General features: G+C 35.1%; 1 protein-coding gene and 1 long non-coding RNA gene across 2 annotated transcripts; one reads left to right on the top strand and one right to left on the bottom strand.

The window, feature by feature from the left end:
• Positions 1–366: 366 nt before the first annotated feature.
• On the bottom strand, positions 367–4643 carry LOC138926873 (uncharacterized). Its single transcript, XR_011443564.1, has 3 exons — positions 4581–4643; positions 3263–4474; positions 367–486 (listed from the first exon to the last, which is right to left on the bottom strand). It is a non-coding gene; the product is annotated as an uncharacterized lncRNA (long non-coding RNA).
• Positions 4644–22696: 18053 nt separating this feature from the next.
• LOC108134346 (uncharacterized) lies at positions 22697–23823 on the top strand. The gene is made up of 3 exons (XM_017254624.3): positions 22697–23005; positions 23313–23430; positions 23487–23823. Exons 1-3 carry the CDS (start codon positions 22861–22863, stop codon positions 23671–23673), a joined length of 450 nt encoding a protein of 149 aa, XP_017110113.2. The 5' UTR covers positions 22697–22860; the 3' UTR covers positions 23674–23823.
• The last annotated feature ends 1974 nt before the right edge of the window (positions 23824–25797 follow it).

A 25797-nucleotide genomic window follows, 5' to 3' on the forward strand; every position in this document is an offset into this window, starting at 1 on the left:
AAAGATACATTGAACAATTATTAAGCTAATATTACAAAATCGGACTGTTGTGTATTCTGGGAACAATATTAATGATTCATATTTATCTAGAAATATTCTTTGGCATCAAAACAAGCTAGTTCTAGGATTAAAGGAAAACCCAGTAAAACTTTAATCGAATCATTATAAAATAAATTAATTTTCAATTGACAAATTAAATATTTTTTAACTTTTTATTAACAGATAAACCAAAATTTCATAATTTTTCTTAAATTAAATTATTAATTCATTAATTTTTATTTTATTAATTTTTTTTTTTATATTTTTTTTTTTTTTTTAAGCTATGTTTTTATTTGAAAATTAAATGAAATTTTATGTTAATAATGTATGGTAATAGAATATAATTTTAGTTTTTTAAACCCATCTCATGTCTTAGGGTTAAGAATCTTGCAGCAGGCAACGGCTTCGTGAGGACATCAGCTACTTGGTGTTCTGTGGGGATATATTCTAAAATAATTAATTTATTTTCAATTTGTTCTCTTGAGAAATGGTACTTTATATCAATGTGCTTTGATCGTTTGTGGCATGTAGGATTATTAGCTATACTAATGCAACCTTGATTATCTTCTAGTAGTTTGATCGGTTTGTTTAATTCAAGTTTTATACTACAGACTAACGATTTTAACCATAAAGCTTCCCTTACTGCTTCAAATAAAGCCATATATTCCGCTTCTGTCGATGACGCAGCTACTGAATTTTGCTTTTTTGTATTCCAACAAATCACATTCGAGTTAAACATTTTAAATATAAAACCTGTTGTACTTTTTCTATCGGACTCACATCCTGCCCAGTCAGAATCAACGTAGCCAATAATTGTGTCTTTAAAATTTTCATTTTTAGTTAAAGTTAATTTAAGGTCAACAGTTTCCTTTAAATATCTTAAAACTCTTTTAAGATTTTGCCATAATTCTGAATTGTTTTTATTTGTATATCTACTTAAAATACTTATTGCTGTACTCAGATCAGGACGGGTACATAACATTAGGTACATTAAACAACCAATTAAATTTCGGCATGGCGCGTTATATTCTTCATCTGAATTTAAGGCCTCATAATTTAGCTTAGTTGGAAGTGGTGTACTGACTTTATGGCAGTCTTCCATATTAAACTTCTTTAAAATGTTATTAATGTATGCTGATTGACTCAGATATAAAAGTCCATCTTTTCTTTCTATTTTAATTCCAATAAAGTGTCTTATTTCATATAAGTCCGTCATTCTGAACTTACTCATTAATAATGTCTTAAGATTATTCATCGTATCATTGCTCTTTGTTTCAATTACCAGATCATCTACATATAAAAGCACATATATATTTTTTAAGACATCCCCATTGTCTTTTAAATAGATACATCTATCCACTGCAGAATTTGTAAAACCCATGTTTTTCAAAACATTTTCAAATGTCTCGAACCAGCATCGCGCTGCTTGTTTCAAACCATAAATTGACTTATTCAATTTACACACTTTACCATCTTCATATGGCACTCCTTCCGGAATCTTCATAAAGATTTCCTCTTTCAAAATACCATTTAAGAATGCCGTCTTAACGTCCATATGATGAACTTTTAAATTGAATTGATTTGCCATTGCATAGAATGAATCGAAAACTAGATATTCTTGCAACTGGAGCAAATGTCTCATCATAATCTAACAGATACTCTTGAGTGAATCCCCGAGCTACCAATCTGGCTTTATATTTGATTTGATTGCCATGTTCATTTGTTTTTATGGTAAACACCCACTTGCAATCAACAATATTTTTATCTAGAGGCTGATCAACTAAAGACCATGTTTTATTATAAAAATGGGAATCTAATTCTTCTTTTATAGCTTCTTCCCATTTACTTTTGTCTGTTCGATTTTTAATATCATTGTAATTACTTGGAATGTCACTACAAAAAACGTGAGCATTCATCAAGCAATTATTTAATAACTTATAGGATATTTTTTGCTTGTTTTGTAATCTTTCACTTCTTCTGACTTCAATTTCATCTTCTTTTAATTGCATACTAGGCAGTTCTTCACCAACGATTTCAGTTGGATCGACATTTTTACAAGTTGTTATCTCACTAGGCTGTTTATTTGATTTAAAATTATCAAATTTTTCTTCCGTACTATCATTCGGGATATTTGACTCCTCTACTGAATTAATTTCAGTAGACAATTGTAGAGTATCCATACTATCATTCTGAATACTTTCTACCAGTTCCATACTTTCATTCTGAAACTCCGAGTCATTTTCCACAGACCTAGTATTCTTCATATGTGATTCATCAACAACTATGTCTCTAGCTACCAAAAACTTTTTTGAATTTATGTCCCACAATTTATAGCCATTCTGTTCGTAACCAACCAGTATGCATTTGAATGATTTGTCATCAAATTTTCTTTTCCGCATTTTATCATGCACATATATTGTTGAACCGAATATTTTTAAATATTTCAATTTTGGCTTTCTGTTGTGCCACATTTCAAACGGAAATTTCTTCTCCTGAAACGCTCTATTTGGAGTTCTATTGATTAAATAGGTTGCTGCTAAAACAGCTTCACTCCAAAAACTTTTATTTAATTTAGATCCACTGATCATTGCTCTAGCCTTTTCAGTTATGGATCTGATCATGCGCTCGGATACTCCATTAAATTGCGGTGTATGTGGAACCGTCAAGTGGTAGCTTATGCCTTTTTCATAACAATAATCTTTCATCTCATTTGACAAATATTCTCTGCCATTATCGATGTAAAGATTCACAACTTTTAAGTTGAAATGAGCTTCACTCTTGGCGATGAAATCTTTGAAGAAATGAAATACTTCAGATTTATAAGTCATCAAGTAAGTTACACAGTAATGTGTGTACTGATCGACAAAAATTACATAATAGTTTCTTCCATCAATACTAGAAGGAGTTATCGGACCACATACATCTGAATGAATTATAAATAAAGGCCTCCGTATATAATCTTTATTCTTCATTTTCTCAAATGGAAGTCTAGATTGCTTACCATTTATGCAAGCTTCGCATAAGTCATCATTTAATTTAACATTTTTTATAAGTTCTATATCTTCAAACATGCTATTTCGTACAATTTCTAAAAACTTTCCCTTGCTAATATGTCCTAATCTTTCATGCCACAAACTGTAGTTTTGATTTTTATCTGAGTTAGTTGTATATGCTTTATGATTTATTTTGAAATTTACAGTCGATACATTGCTCTCACACGTACCTTCAAGAATTTCTTGTCCATTCTTTGAAATTCGTATCCTTTGGAATTAAATTCGACTGTCAAGCCTGCAGCTTGCATTTTCCTGACGGATAGTAAGTTTTGGGGAACCTCTTTGCAGAAAAGAACGTTTTCCAATGTAATGTTCGTATTCCGATCGCTGCAAAGTTGGACTGTTCCCTTTGCAGAAGCATATATGTATGCTCCTTGCTTTGCAATCGCAATCTCGATCGGTGTATCCAGGGTAGAATAGGTTGAGAAAAGATTTATATTGTTGATCATGTGATCAGAAGCTCCAGAGTCCAATATGAAGGATATATCAGCGTCACCTATATTATTTCTGCCCTGTCTTAACATAAATGCAAAAGATCTACCTGTTTCTACCTGATCTACCACATTAGCAACTTGGGCTTGTTTTTCCTCATCTTTATTTTCTAAAACTTTCTTGAAAAAAAAAACAATCTTTCTTTAAGTGACCCTTTCTACCGCAATGGTGACATTTTAAATTGAATTTAAAGTTTTTTGAAGATTTGGCCTTAAAGTTTGATTTCAAATGCAACGCCTTTTGTTTGTTATCATTTGGAAATATAGCTTGAAGTACTTTATTGCTTGTATCCCTGCTTATGTTCTTTATCTTAGTTTCATGGTCAAGTAAACGATTTTTAACAAAAGAAAGACTAACGTGTTCAGCAGATAAAGTTTCTATAGCTGTCACAACCCCGTCATAAATAGAAGGTAATGTTAGAAGAAGGTGAGCTACCTTGTCCACCTCCTCGATTTTTTCTCCCGATGACATTAATTCGCAGATTAATTCATCAAATTTATTGAAATGAATAATGAGAGGAGTGTCACTATTTAGTTTAAATGTCAATAATTGCTTCCGCACAGAGAGCTGCGTAGCCAAGCTCTTACGTTCATAAATCGAGTCTAGTTTTTTAAAAATTTCTTTAGCAGTCGAATTATTGTCAGCAAAAGATAGAAAAGAGTCGCTCAAAAATTCTATTATGACGCCTTTTGCTGATCTCTCTGCCTTTTTCCAGATCTCATCTATTTCTTGTGGTTTTTCTTTTTCAATAACAAATAAAACATCATTTTCAGCTAAAAGTGCCTTTACACGAAATTTCCATACGGAATACTTTTCACCACAAAAAGGTGAAATATTCTTGGACTTGTTCTCCTTATTCATTTTTGTTTTGTGCTTTATTTCAATTGTAACTTTGTATATTCGAGAAAAGAAAAAAAAGAAAAATAAGAAGAGGAAAAAGAAATAATGTCAAACAACCACAGTACCAAGTGCCTACATGTATAATTACATACATACATAAAAGTAATTGTGAATCTACCAATCCCGTATGATGAAATAGGAGAAAAAAAAAAACGCGTGGTTTCAAATATGCATACATACATACATATGCCCTTCAGTACCATACCTCAAGGATTACTGAAGGAATCGTCTAGGTACTAGTATTGCCACCCGAGGAATCCTCTAGGTATGTTTCATACAAACCATCAAGGAATTTCCATAGAAGAGTTCCTCACATCGAGGAATTCAAACTACTCGAGGAATACTGCACGATTCCTGCAGTTATTCGAAGAGCATTTCGAACTAAATACCCCAGGGAATCCCTGAGGTATACTCTGAGGAATCGTTGAGGAAATACCCCAGGGAATCCCTGAGGTATACTTTGAGGAATCGTTGAGGAAATACCCCAAGGAATCCCTGAGGTATACCGTGAGGAATCTTACGGGAATTCACGGCGGGATTCATAAGGGATTCACTGAGGAACTGTAAGGATTTTTTTTTTATATAAAAAAAAAAAGATTTTTCTATATATAATAAACAATAAATAGATAATAACATAATATGTACAAGCGGCTAATGCCGTTTAATAAATATATGTACATATATATGTATGTATACAGTTTGTCAAGTAATTGTTTGCTAAATAAAAATGGCACAAAAATTTAATTTAAAGTATTTTTTAATTAATTTAATTTAATTCAAAAATTAAAATTTTTTATTTTGCAAACAATTACTTGACATACTGTATATAAATATTTCTCACTTTTCCGAGCGGCTAATGCCGTTTAATAAATATATGTACATATGTAAGTAAATATAAATTGATTTGCAGGTAAATATAGTGGTAGTTAGTTATCCCTCGCTGCAGTCGATGATGCTGCAGACGCCGGAGGTATTTGTGAGATGATTTCCCCTTGCGGTTGCAGGGGGGGTGTTGCCACTCCTTATTGGCAGTGGTTGAGTTCCCTGGCGGTTGCCGGGGGGGGATCCTTCCTGTAGCAGGAGTTATGATGGGAGCACTTGCCCCGTTGTCACGGCCCTTGAGGCGCGGTGACCAATTCAACAAATGAATTTACGAATTAACGGCAGTGCCGGAGATTGGTTTTATGCTCTTTATTGTATGAGACTCTGACACAAACTGAAACTTAAAGCTAACAAAAAGTATTTCATAGCGGCCACGCAAATGTGCAGTGCTTGCCGCTATGCATGGGCTTCCGGCCAGACGCTATGTCAGCAGTTTGGCCAGAGCGAGCTCTTAAATAATCGGACATTGCCGCTGCTGGGTTAACTTCAGTTAACTACTCCCCCCTCAAGAATGAGGCCGCCCTCGGCCGACCCTATTTGGGCAATCATCTCCTTCAGCTGGGCCGCGGTTTTTCGGGCCTGAGTGACTCGCCGATAGGTCAAACCGATGCAAATTAAAGCGCAGCATATTGCTCCCGCTATGAACACCAACTGATGTAGTAGCTGGTGATTAATTTCCTTCCCGAACTCCTTGATGTGCTCCAGATTACGTTCACTCAGTCGGTGAAGGTATGGAAGGCTGAGAACGTCACGTTCCATGGTGATGTTCAGGGAAGGTGAGCTGGCCACTCCTGGAGCCCTCTTCTGGGCTGTGTCATGATTGACCAATCGGGTTTCGTTGACTATGGCACTCTTCTCAAATGTGATGAGATATGTGCCTTTTATATGGGCACAGGTGCCATTGTCCACACACACGTGTGCCGAGCGATCATTCACAATTACTATTCCTTCATCAACATAAGTGATGGGGTGTAAATCGCTTTGCTGGGTCTCGCAATGCGCCGTGCCTCCAGCGTGATGCTCTTGGGCGCATGATCTTCTGCGAGCCAATCGGCAAAATGTAGCTCCTGATGTCGGGGAGCACTTTTCCACGGTGTGGATCTCACTGTTGCATTCGGCAATGACGTTATCCTCCAGCCTGAGCATGGTGTCGTGATGTGACACTGGGAAGACGGTAATCTTGCTGCAGTTCAGTTAACTTGTACATACATATATTGAACGGCCGCTCGGTATTTAATAAATAAGTTAATTATATGCACTACTCACCAGAATTAGTTAGTATCACTAGGTCACTTATGTAAATGTTTTTTGAAAAATTTAACTTTAAACGCAACAAACGCGTGTAATACCGATGCAAATTGAACAGCAAATGCAAAGGAGAAGGGGAGAGGCAAGACGAAACCGAAAATTGACAACCGAAAATTCTGGCGCGTGCCAGGGTATAGTCGACCAAAGCAATGCCTTGTAATTAGAATCGCACAAGGCTAATAATCAAACATGAACATATTGGCTTTGCCTAAAGCAAATTATTAATACATTTCAATATACCATATGATTAGAAAAGAAAAATGTATTAAATATAATCTTAAATATATAAAAATATTTCAACATATTTTAAAAAGGGTATTCTGACGTCGCTTTCATTCATTTGGTTTTCGGCACAGATTTTTTTTCTCTCCCTTCCCTCCATCTACATCTCTCTAATTGTTTCTCTGTCGCGTGCCGCTGCATCGAAAATATGACGTAGAAGCTTCGAGAATCATCGTCGAAAACCAAAAGCAGGTAGAAGTTTCGTTTCCCCTTTCGTTTCGGACTTGAGTAAACGAAGCCCATGCAATTTGTTTTTGTTTTTCGACAATGTCGCCAGGAAACGTCGGGGTAAGGAATTTTGGTACTGAAGGGTAGTGTTACCAAAAATAAAATAGTTCAAGAATCTTTTGTCTATCCAAAAATACAAAGTTGGTATTTTTCCATAGGGGAAATGCTCTACGAGTATTTATATCCGGACTTAATGGATCTATTTCAGAAACTCTTTTCTCATTAAATCCGCCAGATTTGCCCAATGCTTTGGCAAAGGTCCAAGAATTAGAATCAAACAACTTCCGTGCTCAATTCGCAAATAGGTTTAATGGATTTAAAAATGAAAGTAAATATCGGGGAAACAACTTACGATTTGATCAAATACGGCAAAATAATAATACCACTAAAATGGGAAATAGTTTTAATCATAACCAAAATTACAATTGGCCACAAAAGCGAAATTTTTGCCAAAATAATAATCATAAGCAACAAGCTATCGAGCCAATGGATGTTGATCCACCGATTCAACTCCAGAATAAATCTAATAACAATCGGCAGCCGAGCCAAAATTGGCAGTCAAATAGTAACCAGGGAAGATATAATAATTGGCAGGCAAACGATAATCAAGGTAGATATAATAATAATTATCATCAAAATAAAAATCGTTCAAATTTTTATAACACAAATCAAAATAGAGAGCAAACTCAAGCTCAAAAAAAGGAATCAGATGGAACAGAAAGTCAGCCAGCTAATAAAGTAACCAGATTAAATAATATTAATGAAGACCATTTTTTAGACCAGACCCCTACAGAGGAATGCCTTATTTAAATAGGATAGATCGAAAAACCAAGAAGCAGCTAAAAGTTTTAATAGATACAGGAGCCACTGCTTGTTACATAAAAAGGGGAATTTTTGAAAATAAAAACGAGCTACCAATATACAAAAAGGTAACAACAGTTCATGGCTACTCAATTATTAGGTATTACCATATTATAAATATATTTGAAACAAAACAATTATTTTATGAATTCGAAGGTTTAGAACAGTGGTGGGCAAACTCTCATTTTACATAGCACGCGAGTATAGGGTAGGAAATTCTGCCTCAGCGCTGCCGGCACACTGAGAGTGTGAGCACTCTCAAATTTTTTTTAGAAGCTCTCTCATTTGCTCTCATTTTGATTCATTTGACAGCCCAAACTAAAAATCAAAATTGTTCCACTTCGAAAAATTTTCTCAGAAATTGGGTTGGAAAAAGTTTTCTTCATGGAGAATATAAATAGGGAAGCGTAGTTTTTCATTTGTTTAAGAAATGTTGCTAGCAAAGATGTTTTTAAAATAAAATCCTCAATTTAAGTGCCCATTTAAACTTTTGAATTAACGAAATATGAAATAAAAAAAAACTTTTTTTTTCGCTCAGTGAACTCTCTGCTCTCATTGTTTTTCTCTGCTACGCACACACTCAAATTTTAAACATGTGTGAGTTTTGCCCACCACTGGTTTAGAATCAGATATTCTAATTGCATTCAATTTATTAAGAACAAGAAAGGAAAGCTAACTTCGGGCGAAGCCGAAGTTGATATACCCTTGCAGTTAAAACCGGATATATATCGCAACCATCGGATTTAGTTGGCCGATCCTTATGAAATTTGGTAGGTTGGATGAACTGACCAAAAATAGAATCTGTACCAAGTTCCAGCTTTCTATCTTCAAAAACACGAAAGTTGGGTCATTTCCGATCGTTCAGTCATATGACAGCTATAGGATATAGTCGGCCGATCCCGGTCGTTCCGACTTATATACTGCGTGCAAAGGAAAGAAGGGTGTGTGCAAAGTTTCAAGTCGATAGCTTTAAAACTGAGAGACTAGTTTGCGTAGAAACAGACAGACGGACAGACAGACAGACAGACGGACAGACAGACAGACGGACAGACGGACAGACGGAAATGCTCATATCAACTCAGGAGGTGATCCTGATCAAGAATATATATACTTTATAGGGTCGGAGATGTCTCCTTCACTGCGTTGCACACTTTTGGACAAAATTATAATACCCTCTGCAAGGGTATAAAAAGTATTTTGATGATAATGGTAGCGAAAAGACAGATTCATTATTTTTTGAAAATAGTGAGAAAAGCTTGGGAGTTAAAAATCCCGAGAACGCCGACGTAGAAATATGCGTCAACAAAAATACAAATATCTTGGGAACAAAAAATCCCGAGAACGCCGACGTAGAAATATCCGTCAACAAAAATACAAATATCTTGGGAACAAAAAATCCTGAGAGCGCCGACGTAGAAATATCCGTCAATAAAAATAAAAATATCTTGGGAATTAAAAATCCTGAGAGTGTCGACGAAGTAAATACCGTCAAAAATCAAATAAATAATATAGGTACTGACCAATTAGGCGGATTGAGGGAAAAGATAGGTACCCAATGCAAGACGCATCAGTAATTCTATCAAATTTGGGAAAAGCAAGATATTTTTCAACAATAGATTTAGAGTCAGGATTTCATCAGATACTAATGAAAGAATCTGATGTCGAAAAAAAAGCCTTTTCAACAAATAATGGAAAATACGGATTTTTAAGAATGCCATTCGGATTAACAAATGCACCAAGAATCTTTCAGAGAGCAATGGACGATATTCTAAGAGAACAAATAGGGAAAACGTGTCATGTCTATATGGACGACATTATAATATTCTCAAACTCAATTGAACAACACTATACAGATCTAAACAAAATTATAAATATATTATTGAGGGCAAACATGAAAATCTCTTTAGAAAAATCTAAGTTTTTCAAACGCGAAACCCGTTTTCTAGGATACATGATATCAAGACAGACCCAGAGAAAATTGAAACCATTAGAAAATATCCGCTTCCAGAAAATATTCGGGAACTTAGAAGTTTCCTAGGTTTTACGGGCTATTATAGAAAATTTGTTTCAAACTACGCCTACATAGCCAAACCTCTAACAAAATATCTTGGAGGTCATAATGGCAAAATCTCAAAAAGAATGTCAACAAAAATATTGATTCAGCTGGATGAACCAGCAATTAAAGCTTTTAACGAGCTGAAAGAAAATCTCATTGCTCAAGTAGAACTAGTTCAACCGGACTATAATAAACAAGAAAGCAACAAGAAAGACTTCGGGCGGAGCCGAAGTTGATATACCCTTGCAGCTAAAACCGGATATATATCGCAAACATCGGATATAGTTGGCCGATCCTTATGGGAATATGAATATATAATCCAATTTATTACAATACAAAATCTAAAAAAAGTCTCAAGCTTCTATCTTCAAAAATACCAAAGTTGGTATTTCTACCAAAAACCATTTCCGATCGTACAGTTATATGTCAGCTATAAGATTTAGTCAACCGATCGTTATGAAATTTGGTAGATCGGATAAACTGACCAAAAATAGAATGTGTACCAAGTGCCAGCTTTCTATCATCAAAAACACGAAAGTTGGGTCATTTCCGATCGTTCAGTTATATGGCAGCTATAGGATATAGTCGGCCGATCCTTATGAAATTTGGCATGTCGTTTGCCAAAAAAAGCTCTCACCTAAAATTTGAACTCTCTAACTTTAAAAACACCAAAGTTATACCATTTCCGATCAATCAGTTATATGGCAGCTATAGGATATAGTCGACCGATCCGGGCCGTTCCGACTTATATACTGCGTGCAAAGGAAAGAAGGATGTGTGCAAAGTTTCAAGACGATAGCTTTAAAACTGAGAGACTAGTTTGCGTAGAAACAGACAGACGGACAGACAGACGGACAGACGGACATGCTCATATCAACTCAGGAGGTGATCCTGATCAAGAATATATATACTTTATAGGGTCGGAGATGTCTCCTTCACTGCGTTGCACACTTTTGACCAAAATTATAATACCCTCTGCAAGGGTATAAAAATTTACCTTGACCACCGACGCTTCAGACGTCGCAATTGGTGCAGTTTTATCTCAAGAAGGAAAACCAATTACTTTTATTTCAAAAACCTTGTCTAAAACAGAACAAGCTTATGCGACTAATAAAAAGAACTTTTAGCGATAGGGCTCTTAAAAATCTAAGAAATTACTTATACGGTTTAGAATTCGAAGGTTTAGAACAGTGGTGGGCAAACTCTCATTTTACATAGCACGCGAGTATAGGGTAGGAAATTCTGCCTCAGCGCTGCCGGCACACTGAGAGTGTGAGCACTCTCAAATTTTTTTTAGAAGCTCTCTCATTTGCTCTCATTTTGATTCATTTGACAGCCCAAACTAAAAATCAAAATTGTTCCACTTCGAAAAATTTTCTCAGAAATTGGGTTGGAAAAAGTTTTCTTCATGGAGAATATAAATAGGGAAGCGTAGTTTTTCATTTGTTTAAGAAATGTTGCTAGCAAAGATGTTTTTAAAATAAAATCCTCAATTTAAGTGCCCATTTAAACTTTTGAATTAACGAAATATGAAATAAAAAAAAACTTTTTTTTTTCGCTCAGTGAACTCTCTGCTCTCATTGTTTTTCTCTGCTACGCACACACTCAAATTTTAAACATGTGTGAGTTTTGCCCACCACTGGTTTAGAATCTGATATTCTAATTGCATTCAATTTATTAAGAACAAGAAAGGAAAGCTAACTTCGGGCGAAGCCGAAGTTGATATACCCTTGCAGTTAAAACCGGATATATATCGCAACCATCGGATTTAGTTGGCCGATCCTTATGAAATTTGGTAGGTTGGATGAACTGACCAAAAATAGAATCTGTACCAAGTTCCAGCTTTCTATCTTCAAAAACACAAAAGTTGGGTCAATTCCGATCTTTCAGTTATATGGCAGCTATAAGATATAGTCGGCCGATCCTTATGAAATTTGGTAGGTTGGATCAACTGACCAAAAATTGAATCTGTATTAATTCCAGCATTCTATCTTCAAAAACACGAAAGTTGGGTCATTTCCGATCGTTCAGTCATATGACAGCTATAGGATATAGTCGGCCGATCCTTATGAAATTTGGCACGTGTTTTGCCAAAAATAGCTCTCATGTTAAATTTGAACTCTCTAACTCTAAAAACACCAAAGTTATACCATTTCCGATCAATCAGTTATATGGCAGCTATAGGATATAGTCGGCCGATCCCGGTCGTTCCGACTTATATACTGCGTGCAAAGGAAAGAAGGGTGTGTGCAAAGTTTCAAGTCGATAGCTTTAAAACTGAGAGACTAGTTTGCGTAGAAACAGACAGACGGACAGACAGACAGACGGACAGACAGACAGACGGACAGACGGACAGACGGAAATGCTCATATCAACTCAGGAGGTGATCCTGATCAAGAATATATATACTTTATAGGGTCGGAGATGTCTCCTTCACTGCGTTGCACACTTTTGGACAAAATTATAATACCCTCTGCAAGGGTATAAAAAGTATTTTGATGATAATGGTAGCGAAAAGACAGATTCATTATTTGTTGAAAATAGTGAGAAAAGCTTGGGAGTTAAAAATCCCGAGAACGCCGACGTAGAAATATGCGTCAACAAAAATACAAATATCTTGGGAACAAAAAATCCCGAGAACGCCGACGTAGAAATATCCGTCAACAAAAATACAAATATCTTGGGAACAAAAAATCCTGAGAGCGCCGACGTAGAAATATCCGTCAATAAAAATAAAAATATCTTGGGAATTAAAAATCCTGAGAGTGCCGACGAAGTAAATACCGTCAAAAATCAAATAAATAATATAGGTACTGACCAATTAGGCGGATTGAGGGAAAAGATAGGTACCCAATGCAAGACGCATCAGTAATTCTATCAAATTTGGGAAAAGCAAGATATTTTTCAACAATAGATTTAGAGTCAGGATTTCATCAGATACTAATGAAAGAATCTGATGTCGAAAAAAAAGCCTTTTCAACAAATAATGGAAAATACGGATTTTTAAGAATGCCATTCGGATTAACAAATGCACCAAGAATCTTTCAGAGAGCAATGGACGATATTCTAAGAGAACAAATAGGGAAAACGTGTCATGTCTATATGGACGACATTATAATATTCTCAAACTCAATTGAACAACACTATACAGATCTAAACAAAATTATAAATATATTATTGAGGGCAAACATGAAAATCTCTTTAGAAAAATCTAAGTTTTTCAAACGCGAAACCCGTTTTCTAGGATACATGGTATCAAGACAGACCCAGAGAAAATTGAAACCATTAGAAAATATCCGCTTCCAGAAAATATTCGGGAACTTAGAAGTTTCCTAGGTTTTACGGGCTATTATAGAAAATTTGTTTCAAACTACGCCTACATAGCCAAACCTCTAACAAAATATCTTGGAGGTCATAATGGCAAAATCTCAAAAAGAATGTCAACAAAAATATTGATTCAGCTGGATGAACCAGCAATTAAAGCTTTTAACGAGCTGAAAGAAAATCTCATTGCTCAAGTAGAACTAGTTCAACCGGACTATAATAAACAAGAAAGCAAAGCTAACTTCGGGCGGAGCCGAAGTTGATATACCCTTGCAGCTAAAACCGGATATATATCGCAAACATCGGATATAGTTGGCCGATCCTTATGGGAATATGAATATATAATCCAATTTATTACAATACAAAATCTAAAAAAAGTCTCAAGCTTCTATCTTCAAAAATACCAAAGTTGGTATTTCTACCAAAAACCATTTCCGATCGTACAGTTATATGTCAGCTATAAGATATAGTCAACCGATCGTTATGAAATTTGGTAGATCGGATAAACTGACCAAAAATAGAATGTGTACCAAGTGCCAGCTTTCTATCATCAAAAACACGAAAGTTGGGTCATTTCCGATCGTTCAGTTATATGGCAGCTATAGGATATAGTCGGCCGATCCTTATGAAATTTACTGCGACTTATATACTGCGTGCAAAGGAAAGAAGGATGTGTGCAAAGTTTCAAGACGATAGCTTTAAAACTGAGAGACTAGTTTGCGTAGAAACAGACAGACGGACAGACAGACGGACAGACAGACGGACAGACGGACATGCTCATATCAACTCAGGAGGTGATCCTGATCAAGAATATATATGCTTTATAGGGTCGGAGATGTCTCCTTCACTGCGTTGCACACTTTTGACCAAAATTATAATACCCTCTGCAAGGGTATAAAAATTTACCTTGACCACCGACGCTTCAGACGTCGCAATTGGTGCAGTTTTATCTCAAGAAGGAAAACCAATTACTTTTATTTCAAAAACCTTGTCTAAAACAGAACAAGCTTATGCGACTAATAAAAAGAACTTTTAGCGATAGGGCTCTTAAAAATCTAAGAAATTACTTATACGGAGTAATTGGAATTGAAATTCAAACCGACCATCAAACTTTATCTTACACAATTTCGGATAAAAATCCCAATGTAGATATGAAAGGATGGTATTCTTTCATTCAAAGTTTTACACCGAAAATAACATTTAAGCCCGGTACAAAACAAATGAAGTTGCAGACGCATTATCTCGAATTCAGATAAATAATATTACTGACAGCGATATAGAACAAACAGACCAGTCAGACTCAGATCAGAACACAAAGTAGTTTTGAAAATGTAATACAAGAGACCCGTAAACGGTTAAATCAATTTAAACAACAACTGTTATTAACAACGGGGAGGTATACAATACATGAGTCACTGAAAATTTTTGACAGGACACGACATTTAATTGAATATGACACACCAGAAAATTTAATAACTATATTAAGAGAGTATCTTCCACCTAACATTACGGTAGGAATTCATTGTACCTTAGAGGACTTATTTAAAATTCAATTACCTTTAAAAAATAATTTCACAAACACATTCCTTTTTACAAGAATCTTTCTACAAGACGTGGAAAACGAGGAAGATAAAGCTATAATAATAGAAGAAACGCACAGCCGTGCTCATAGGGGGCTAGAAGAGAATTACAAACAGATCAGTAAATTATATTATTGGCCAAACTGTTTTAAAAAATTAAAAGAGTATATTAAAAATTGCGTGATTTGTAACGAAAATAAATATAACAGGCGCCCAATAAAAATTCCAATTGGGGAAGCCCCAATTCCAAGTAAAGAAGGAGAAAATTTACACATTGATATATATTACGCGCAAGGTCTTACTTTCATAACTTGTATTGACGCTTACTCAAAATTTCTAGTAGTAAAAGAAATCCAAAATAAATTAAATATCGAAAATAAAGTAATGGAACTTCTTCAGCATTTTCCACAAGCAAAAGTAATAATGACCGATAATGAACCGAGCTTTACCTCGGCCCAATTTAAATCTTTCGCACAAAGGTGCAATTTAACTTTACATTACGCAGATCCGAGGCACAGCACGTCAAACGGACAGGTTGAAAGGGCACATTCTACATTAACAGAATTAGCTCGATGCATTAAAGAAGAATTTAATTTAACTGACTTTTCCGAAATAATAATAAGAGCCGCTCAAGAATATAATCAGAGCATTCATTCTACAACGAACCAAAAACCTTTTGACGTATTATATAATAAAATAGAGCACGATAACATTCCTGAACTTTTGAAAAATACTCAAGAGAAAATGTTGGAAACACATAATGAAAACAGAAAAGAAAAAGAATATCATGTAGGACAGGTAGTCTATGAAAAGAAACACGGGGAAAGAAATAAACTTAAAACTAGATATAAAAAACAAATAGTTAAGGAAAATTTACCCAACAAAATAATAATCAACAATAGAAATAGAATTATTCACAAAGATAATATAAAATTCTAAGTATTTATATATTATCCCTTTTTCTTTCCTTTCCCAGAAAATGTTTTATCAGGTGCTCATACTACACCTTATTTTATTAACAAAATCAGAAATAATTGACTATACAAGTCACGAATATCTTCTATTTAAGGACAATAAAGACGTATTGATGTACGATTCATACGCAGATTTATTCCATGTAACTAACTTAAGCTTTTATAAAGAAATAATAAATTTGGAATCAGATAATATTAAAAGGGATACTAATAAAAGGTCACAATGGGAAATTAAATATGACATAAAAGTAATCGAACTAATTTTATCGCAATTAGTATCAACTAGATCAAAAAGAGGGATAAGTGAGTTAGGCACCGTGTGGAAATGGTTAGCTGGAACTCCGGACCATGATGATTTTATTACAGTTCAGAATAAAATTAATGAATTAATTGAAAACAATAACAAGCAGTCTATTATCAATTCCCGATTATTCAAAGAAATAGAATCTCATTCCGATGATTTTAAAAAAGTATTTATTGATCAAGATCTACCACTTCGAAAACATCGCACACAATCACTCTAGCAAAAATAGACGTTTTTAATACCAAAATTTTAAACAATGATGACATCTTGGAAATATTAAAACATGAACAAAAACCAGTAATTATAGCTGATTTAATGGACATCTCTTCTTTTAAAATCGCATTGCATAAAGAACTTATATTTAAGTTCTTTAAGAATTTATATAAAATACCCAATAATAAAAAACAGATGTGAAATATATCACGCTAGAGCGATTTCCCAAATCGATGGAAAACTAGTATTAAGCGATCAAGTCGCAAAATGCGAAAATATTTTTTACGAAATGTCTAATTTTAAGAACGAACTTTTTAATAATTATTGCACTCTAAGTAACCAAAAAACGTGTTTTACCCGATTATTAAATGGTGAGAAATCAACCTGTAAAAAAATAAGAGAAAAAAATAAAAAAATAGACATCATACAAGATGGTGCCATCCTTATAAATGGGAGCAATATTGTTAACAACTCCCATTTAAACGGTTCGTTTTTAATAACATTTAATGGTACAACTTAAATTAATAATATCTCATATACCAATTTGCAAAATAAAATTCTTGAATACGTAACTACGAACCACTTTAAAAATTATGAAATATCCGATTACATATTATCAAATAACTCTGATCTTTCTTTAGATAATATAAACATTTTAAACCCATTCGTTAAAATTAAGAATACTAAAATATCACTTACCTTTATATTATTAATTTTAATCATTATATTTTTGATTCTTTCACTTATTATAAAATACAAAAATGCTATATTATTTGTAACCAAAAAACATCGGCCTGAACCAGAAAAATCTATTAACCAAGAAATTTTTTTAACAGAATTAAGAGATCATTTAAACGAATTTCATATTGAATCGGGACGATCCATTTTAGAAGGGGGAGAGTTATCCAACCCCTAAATACAGGCCACATATGGCTTTTATAAACAATATTTTCAATCTCTGCATTTGCCTTTGGCTTGATCTTTGGCTCAATTATCCAACCCATAAATCCAGGCCACTTATGGCTTTCCACTTATGAATTTTATAAACAATATTTTCAAACTCTGCATTTGCCTTCGGCTTTGTCTTTGGCTTTGAATCAAAAGTAAACATCAGCTTCCCTCCGAAGCCCAATCAATTACGCCTTTTGCGTTTCAAGTACCCACCAAATTGCATCGATCAGCTTAATCGAATTTCACAATAAGATGCGACAGTTTCATCTTAAGCCTCTAATCTAAACACAACTGATGGCCGAGGTTCTTTGGATCAGATTTAGAATTAAGAAGTCAGTCCTATTTTGACCGAGACCGCGAACGGTTGACAAAAGTATTTAAGAAAAAACCAAAAGTGTCTTGTAATTTTGCGTTTAATAAATAAAGGTTTAACACCAAGTTGTGAAATTAAAAAATAAAATTTTCATTTTTTTAATTCACCGAACTTGTTTATTTATTTAATTGAGGAAATGATCGTGCAATATAACATCGACGGAGTTAGTGGGAAGAAGAGATTGAAGGCGTTTCTAAATTTTTATGGAGTTTTGATCGGTATGTATTTTAATTACAAATAATGTAAACAATATCTAATTTCTATTTATTTTATTTACAGATAGTATATCCAAAGTGGTTCCGGGGACCTCGGCTGAGAAAGTGTTGGGGCACGCTTTGGCGGGCATCAAAAATAATAATAATAAAAAAAAAAATTAAAATAAGTAAATAAATAAAATAAGTAGAATAAATCTTTGTATATAAACTTTGTAAAATAAATTGTATTTATAGATTATAACAATTAATAATTTCTTATATTAATAAAATTTGTAATAAAATAATAATTTTGGTTGGAAAGGGGAGGGTGGAGGGGGGGGGGGGGTGAAAATCCCTACAGTTCCTGAGTGAATCTCTTATGAATCCCACCTATTTCTTGTAAGATTCCTCAGAGAATACCCCAGGGATTCCTTGGGATATTTCCTCAACGATTCCTCAGAGTATACCCCAGGGATTCCTTGGGGTATTTCCTCAACGATTCCTTAGAGTATACCTCAGGGATTCCCTGGGGTATTTAGTCCGAAATGCTCTTCGAATAACTGCAGGAATCGTGCAGTATTCCTTGAGTTGTTCGAATTCCTCGATGTGAGGAACTCTTCTATGGAAATTCCTTGATGGTTTGTATGAAACATACCTAGAGGATTCCTCGGGTGGCAATACTAGTACCTAGACGTTTCCTTGAGTAATCCTTGAGGTATGGTACTGAAGGGTAGGCTTTGAGCATGACGTTTCACACATTCATACTGTGTGTGTGTGTGGCAGATCTCGGGCAGAGAAATTTCCTATGCCCCCGAGATAGGGCCGTGCCGACCTTTGCCATAGTCCAATTGAAAATTTTTTTTAGCAGCTTTCCGTATATATATTTTATTTAGTAATACCAGTTCCTTTAAGACAAATTTTCCAACTATGTCTAAATTTAGGGTATTAATTATTTTCCAAATCCTTAATACTATTTTTAATATCCTTAGTATTTTCTTTATATCCCAAGTCATTTTCATTTTATACAATCTATCGAAAGAGCTGAAAGATAAATAAAAAAAAGAAAAACATCGAAGTCCTAAGGATGATTCGAACCTAGAACAAGAAAGGAAAACTAACTTCGGGCGGAGCCGAAGTTTATATACCCTTGCAGCTAAAACCGGATATATATCGCAAACATCGGATATAGTTGGCCGATCCTTATGAAATTTGGTAGGATGGATCAAAATTTAATCTGTACCAAGTTCCAGCTTTCTATCTTCAAAAACACGAAAGTTGGGTCATTTCCGATCGTTCAGTTATATGGCAGCTATAGGATATAGTCGGCCGATCCTTATGAAATTTGGTACGTTGGATCAACTGACCAAAAATAGAATCTGTATTAAATTTTAGCTTTCTATCTTCAAAAAAACGAAAGTTGGGTCATTTCCGATCGTTCAGTTATATGGCAGCTATAAGATATAGTCGGCCGATCCTTATGAAATTTGGCATGTCGTAATGTTTTGCCAAAAATAGCACTCGTGTCAAATTTGAACTCTCTAACTCTAAAAACACCAAAGTTATACCATTTCCGATCAATCAGTTATATGGCAGCTATAGGATATAGTCGGCCGATCCCGGTCGTTCCGACTTATATACTGCGTGCAAAGGAAAGAAGGGTGTGTGCAAAGTTTCAAGACGATAGCTTTAAAACTGAGAGACTAGTTCGCGTAGAAACAGACAGACAGACAGACGGACAGACGGACAGACGGACATGCTCATATCAACTCAGGAGGTGATCCTGATCAAGAATATATATACTTTATAGGGTCGGAGATGTCTCCTTCACTGCGTTGCACACTTTTGAACAAAATTATAATACCCTCTGCAAGGGTATAAAAATTGTACAGAGATCAATTACTCTACGCATTAGGCTACCACCCTGACTCGATCGGCGCGGAACAAAAGCACTATTTGTTCTACTACCACATTGAAGTATTGTAAACAGAAACGATGAGAAATTGAAAATGAAAATTGGAAACCAAAACAATTTTACGCCGTCGTGCGAGCAGTCACACATACATACATAGGTTCACATTTTTGTTGACGGAACTCTTTTGTAAAGAGTTCTAAAAATAGAATCGTATGCATGTGCGTTCCCCCCTCACCAACAAGCTCGACGCAAAAAGTTGACCGTTTTGGGCCCTGATGTCCCATCTATGTACTTTATAATCTTTGGTTGAGGCGGCGATGCGGGGACAGTGACTGAAACTCCCATCCACTTGAGCCGCTGGGGCTCCTTGTGATACCGCACAGGCAGAGGTCCTACAAGAGGACCTCTCCCTTCCTATCTACTGATGTGCCCAAGAGTGTGCTATCCTTCCTGCGGCGGCTCGCGGTTCCATCCCTGAATATATTTGTAAAAAATTTTTGAATCTCTTTTAGCTTAATTCAACATTTTATTATTATTATAATAAACTAGAATAACAGTTAATAAAAATGTAAAAAAAATCAAAAAAAAAAAAATATATATATGTATATGGTATTTTAGGTGAGGTGCCGCTCAGCTGGGGATAAGAGCGCATCCGCGCTGAAGAGCTCACCCGCGCTAAAGAGCGCACCCGCGCTAAAGAGCTCACCCGCGCTAAAGAGCGCACCCGCGCTAAAGAGCGCATCCGCACTCGTCCCTCTGTGCACTCTCTCTCGCTCGTTGGTTGTCGTCGATCGTCTCTTTTTGTACTAGTTTAAGTTATAAATCCTCTGTAAGCAGCCCAATAAAGCTGACCGCGTTATTTTCTGAATTCACCGAAAGACACCCCCGACTTCTTAATTCAATATTTCTCGGATCTCTTGCGGTAGCAACGCCCCCCTACACAATATATATAAATATATTATAATATATTATATGGCAGCTATAGGATATAGCTGTTCCAAAGTTCCAATTTCGTCAGACAGACGGACACCCAGACAGACGGACATGCTCATATCAACTCAGGAGGTGATCCTGATCAAGGGTGATCCTTTATAGGGTCGGAGATGTCTCCTTCACTGCGTGGCACACTATTGACCAAAATTATTTTGACCAAAACTTTTGACCCTCTGAAAGGGCAAATAAAATTATATAACCAATACCTTAAGATTTGCATGAATTCGTGTGATAATTCCCTAGCACATACATGAAAAAATGCCCAAGGTCACGGAAATTGGAATCCTATACAAAAGACCTTGACGATTAAAATATACAGTCAATAGGTAATTTCTTTTGTGTAGTGAACAGGTATTAGTGAGTTCCACTGTTCCCCCATACCGGTACTGAAGGGTAAATATAAATAAAATAAATACTGATCCCCATACAGACGTGTTAAACTTTTAAATGCGTGAACCACGACTTCGGATTTGAAACTTGAACTCCTATAACATCCACGCTGATCTATTTTTTGTCAAAATTTTGCCACGCCCACTCCCGTTCCCAAAATGGAAATATTGTTGTAGCGCCAGTTTAAGCAGTTCAAACTATTCCAATACCTAATCCTTACCTAATTGAGCCTAATCGTAAAATTATAGGAGTTATAGGCTTTTTGCCTACTGAAATGCTTCGGCTGTGTCTTTCCAAAGCACAAAATAATGAAAGCACAAACAATGTTTTAGGAAAATCCGTACCGCTTAACTTTAGTCAAAGTGTAGGAGGAAGAAATCATTACTGGTAAACTCGACTATAGAAGTCCTTTCTTGATTATTTTCAACTTTAAAATTAAAAGTTGGCAAATATCTTGTATATTAAACTTTTATAATAAAGATAAAAAATAGGAGTAATTTTTCCATTTTTTAGGTACAAATAAAAAAAAATTCCTCTTATTATTCATTTTTTAAATAAAAATTAAAAAAATAACTCTTATTATTGATTCTGCTTTATTGGCTTTATAATAAAATTATCATAAAGATTGGCCGGTCTTAACTTCAAGGTTATGTTATTTTAAGCTCCGCTTTAAATAAGCTTTCCTTTCTTTTTCTTGTTTATACCCTTGCAGAGGGCATTATAATATTAGTCGAAAGTGTCCTACACAGTGAAGGTGATATGTATGTCCAACCCTATAAAGTACCTGTCCTCTGTCAGTTTTAATGCTATCGACTTTGCACACACCCTTCTTGCACAGAGTATATAAGTCGGAACGATCAAAATCGACTGACTTTATCTTATTGATCGCAAATGACCCAACTTTCGTGTCTTTGAAGATAGAAGCTTGGGAATTTTTTCAAATTGTGTATTCTAATAAATTTTTTTTATTATGAAATACACATAAGGATTGGTCAACTATATCCGATATTAACTGCAAGGGTATATTTTATCAACTTCGACTTCGCCCGAAAGTTTTTTCCTTTCTTATTTCTTAGTCGATTGATTGATAAAGTCTTTAAAAGTGAATTATTGGGCGAAAGCACATTCTAAACTCTTAAGAAACTCACATATAAGCCTTAATATCGAATTTGTAGAGTCAAAAAATATTTGTAGTATACAATTATTTCTGTGTGTGCAGAAAAAAAAAATTCACAAAAACAAACAAAAAAACAAATAGTTGTTTATATACATCGTCAAGTTAAACCGGGCCAAAGCACAAAGCTCAATGCTTGAATTAGGGCTAAAGCCAATCTTGGAAAAAGCTTTGATTTTGAATTCTGCTGGATACATATATACATACGTGATACCTGAATAAGAAAAGGTGTGGCTTCGGAGCCAGTTTTCATTTAAATTTAACTTTCGCTCGATTCGGACTAGTGAAGAACTCGCTACATACTTCAATTGACATACACGGCATAGATATTATCTAATCATCATTTAATCATTATATGAAACATTAGGCCTTTAAAAATGAATGTTTTTTTTTTTATTTTTGCCCTAACAATGACCAGTCCATTAATTATGGCGACTGAAAAGAAAATTGAAAAAGATGAAGCCAGCAATGATGATGAAATAAGAATTTACAAGCGTCTTATTCCGGCTGATGTACTAAGAGGTTAGTAAATGCTTCAAAAAATATTAGTATTCTAGTTTAAAAAACTCTCATGATTCAGTACCAATGAGCTGTATTGTATTAAGCTTTGTATAATGAGTCCTCTTAAAGAGCCTGAATTGCAAATACAACAATTCATAGATTTTACATCTTTAAATATATGTATTTATTTAAATAAATATATAATATAATTGTTAATCTTTTAAATTTTTTTCTTTTTACCTTTATAATTCAGACTAATGAGTCCGTATATTCATTTTTAAAAAATTAATTTGAAATGAAACTTATAATAACATTAAATTATTCTTAGATTTTCCAGGAATGTGTTTTGCATCTACAAGGTGTGCTACGGTCGAGCCTGGAAAGTCTTGGGATCTGACTCCATTCTGTGGCCGCTCTACTTGCGTTCAAAATGAGAACGACACAAAGTAATAATAAAGTCAAAATGTTTATAAAAATAAAAATGTTTATTAAAATTCAACAGGCTTCTTGAACTTGTTGAGGATTGCGGCCCTTTACCACTTGCTAATGAGAAATGTAAACTGGACACTGAAAGAACTAACAAAACCGCTTTATTTCCATATTGTTGTCCCATATTTACGTGTGAACCAGGAGTTAAGTTGGAATATCCAGAAATTGGAAAAAACTCCGGCAAAGAAAATGAAAAATAAAAATAAAGATTTTAAAATGCTTATATTTTTCATAAATATTTTTCAAATATTTAAAAGAAATGTATTATTGTTCATATAATTTTATGTGTTTGTATTACCAGAAAATTATTAAAAATAAAATAGCAAATACTTCCGAAATTTTTCCAATTACATCACGGTTTGTTATTTAAGTTCTGTATATTCACTTGCCGTACCCGGACGTGTTTCTTTGATCGCTCTTGCCAGTTTGCAATTATTTTCGATCTTGAACTCAAGCTTTCTCCTTCTGCGACAAGTGGAAATATAACGATTAATCCCTAAAAATAAATTCGACTTAATAAGTTCATTGAACTATTTATTTCCAATTTATACATTTAATCGGTTAAAGTTATCTCTGTTGCGGTTTAACTATATTCTCCAATATAAGTCTCTCCGAGCTGTACTCTCCGGACGTAACCCGTTACATCATAGTTACTGTGGAGTTTGTTGTTCTTCACGACGCCGAACCTTCGTTGCACATCTCTTTTGTAACGTCATCTCTTACATCCGATCTGATCGTCCACTCTCGGCTACAGAGTGCTTCAGAGAGCCGAAAAAATTTTTTACACGCTATTACAGTGGTCTGCATTCCGTCAAAAAAGAAGTCAAAAATGAGTATTACTTGCACAGCAAAAAAATGTGAGTTTGGTGGAACCATCACGGGTGACTCATACCTGTCTTGTTGGCTCTGCAACAACTGTTCACATATTAATTGTGCTGAAGGAGGACACAATGGACGGATAAGTGACCTTATCAACAAGAAAATTGTCCTGACATGGTCTTGCATTGCTTGTAGAGAAATTGAGTCAGAGACGCGGACTTTTATGAAACAGACGAGAAATGGTTTCCTAGATCGAGAAAGAAAGCTTGAGTTCGCAAGCGATTCTCGGCTCTTAATGAGCAATTCCTCGCTCTTAAAACTCAATTCCTTTGGCTATAGTTGTTAAGCGAATCCCCCAGACGAAAAATTCCGAACAACAACCTGCTGACTGCTAAATTACTGTATACCCCTACATCCCATGCTGTACTAGTCGATTCATTTTCAACACCAAACATTTTACCGTCGCCTACTTGTCTACCTACTTATGCTGTTCCAGTACCAAGGGACTTGATGAGCCTTCCTTCAGGGCACTCTAATATTTATCCCTTGCAAGAAGCGATCAGCGTACCAAGTACAAATCTCGATCCACCTCTCATCTTGGAGCCTCCATCGTTGGACATCGTTGGACAACCTACCCTCTGCTCTAGCTGTGATGTCTCCAAGGCCTCTGGTTGGTGTGGCGCCTGAAGTTAGATCTTCTGGACTTACGCTGAGGGCGGTTGCTCCTCGTAAGGCCATTTTTGTCTCTCGGCTTATGCCGGATGCTACTGTTGATGATGTCAGGAGTCACCTGTTAAACCATCTTAAGGTAGCTCCTGATGAAATAGCTGTTTTTAAGTTTAACTTTAAGCATAAGCGTTCTATTTCTTCTTTTAAAATAGTTCTACCTGATTCCTACCTTGAAAAAGCACTTGATCCTGTAGCTTGGCCTGAGCACAGTATCATTCATGAATTCCTAGCAAAAGACGCTCAGAATCCTAGCCCTGCAGAAACTGCTTCAAAAAACTAAATAACATAGTATTTTCCTGCTGCTATCAAAATGTTAGAAGTATTCTGGGTAAGCTGAGCCAATTTTTTACAAAGAGTGCTTCTTTTGATTTTGATGCTATCGTGCTTACTGAAACTTGGCTTAACTCCTCTGTCTCTGATTATGAAATTCTTGTTTCCAAATTCATAGTGTTTCGATTGGATCGTCCAACTTTTGCAGGTGGTGTCCTCATTGCTGTTAGTAATGAGTACCCTTCTGAAATTATTCCTTTCCCGAACGAGATCGGAATTGAGTTCACTTCGGTGAAAATTTTAGCTGGCTCGTCTCATATTTTCCTGACCTGTTCCTACATTCCTCCCATGGCTGAAGATATTGTGTACTTTCACCATCTTGATGCCATTAGGTCTGTTTTTTCGTTGGTCAAGGACCGTGATTTAATCCTAATCATGGGAGATTTCAACCTTCCCATCATTTCCTGGATCCCGTCTGAGGTAGACAATTCCTTTCTTTCCAGTTG

The sequence above is a fragment of the Drosophila bipectinata genome, chromosome 4 (genome assembly GCF_030179905.1).
Source record: "Drosophila bipectinata strain 14024-0381.07 chromosome 4, DbipHiC1v2, whole genome shotgun sequence".
Classification (NCBI taxonomy): domain Eukaryota; kingdom Metazoa; phylum Arthropoda; class Insecta; order Diptera; family Drosophilidae; genus Drosophila; species Drosophila bipectinata.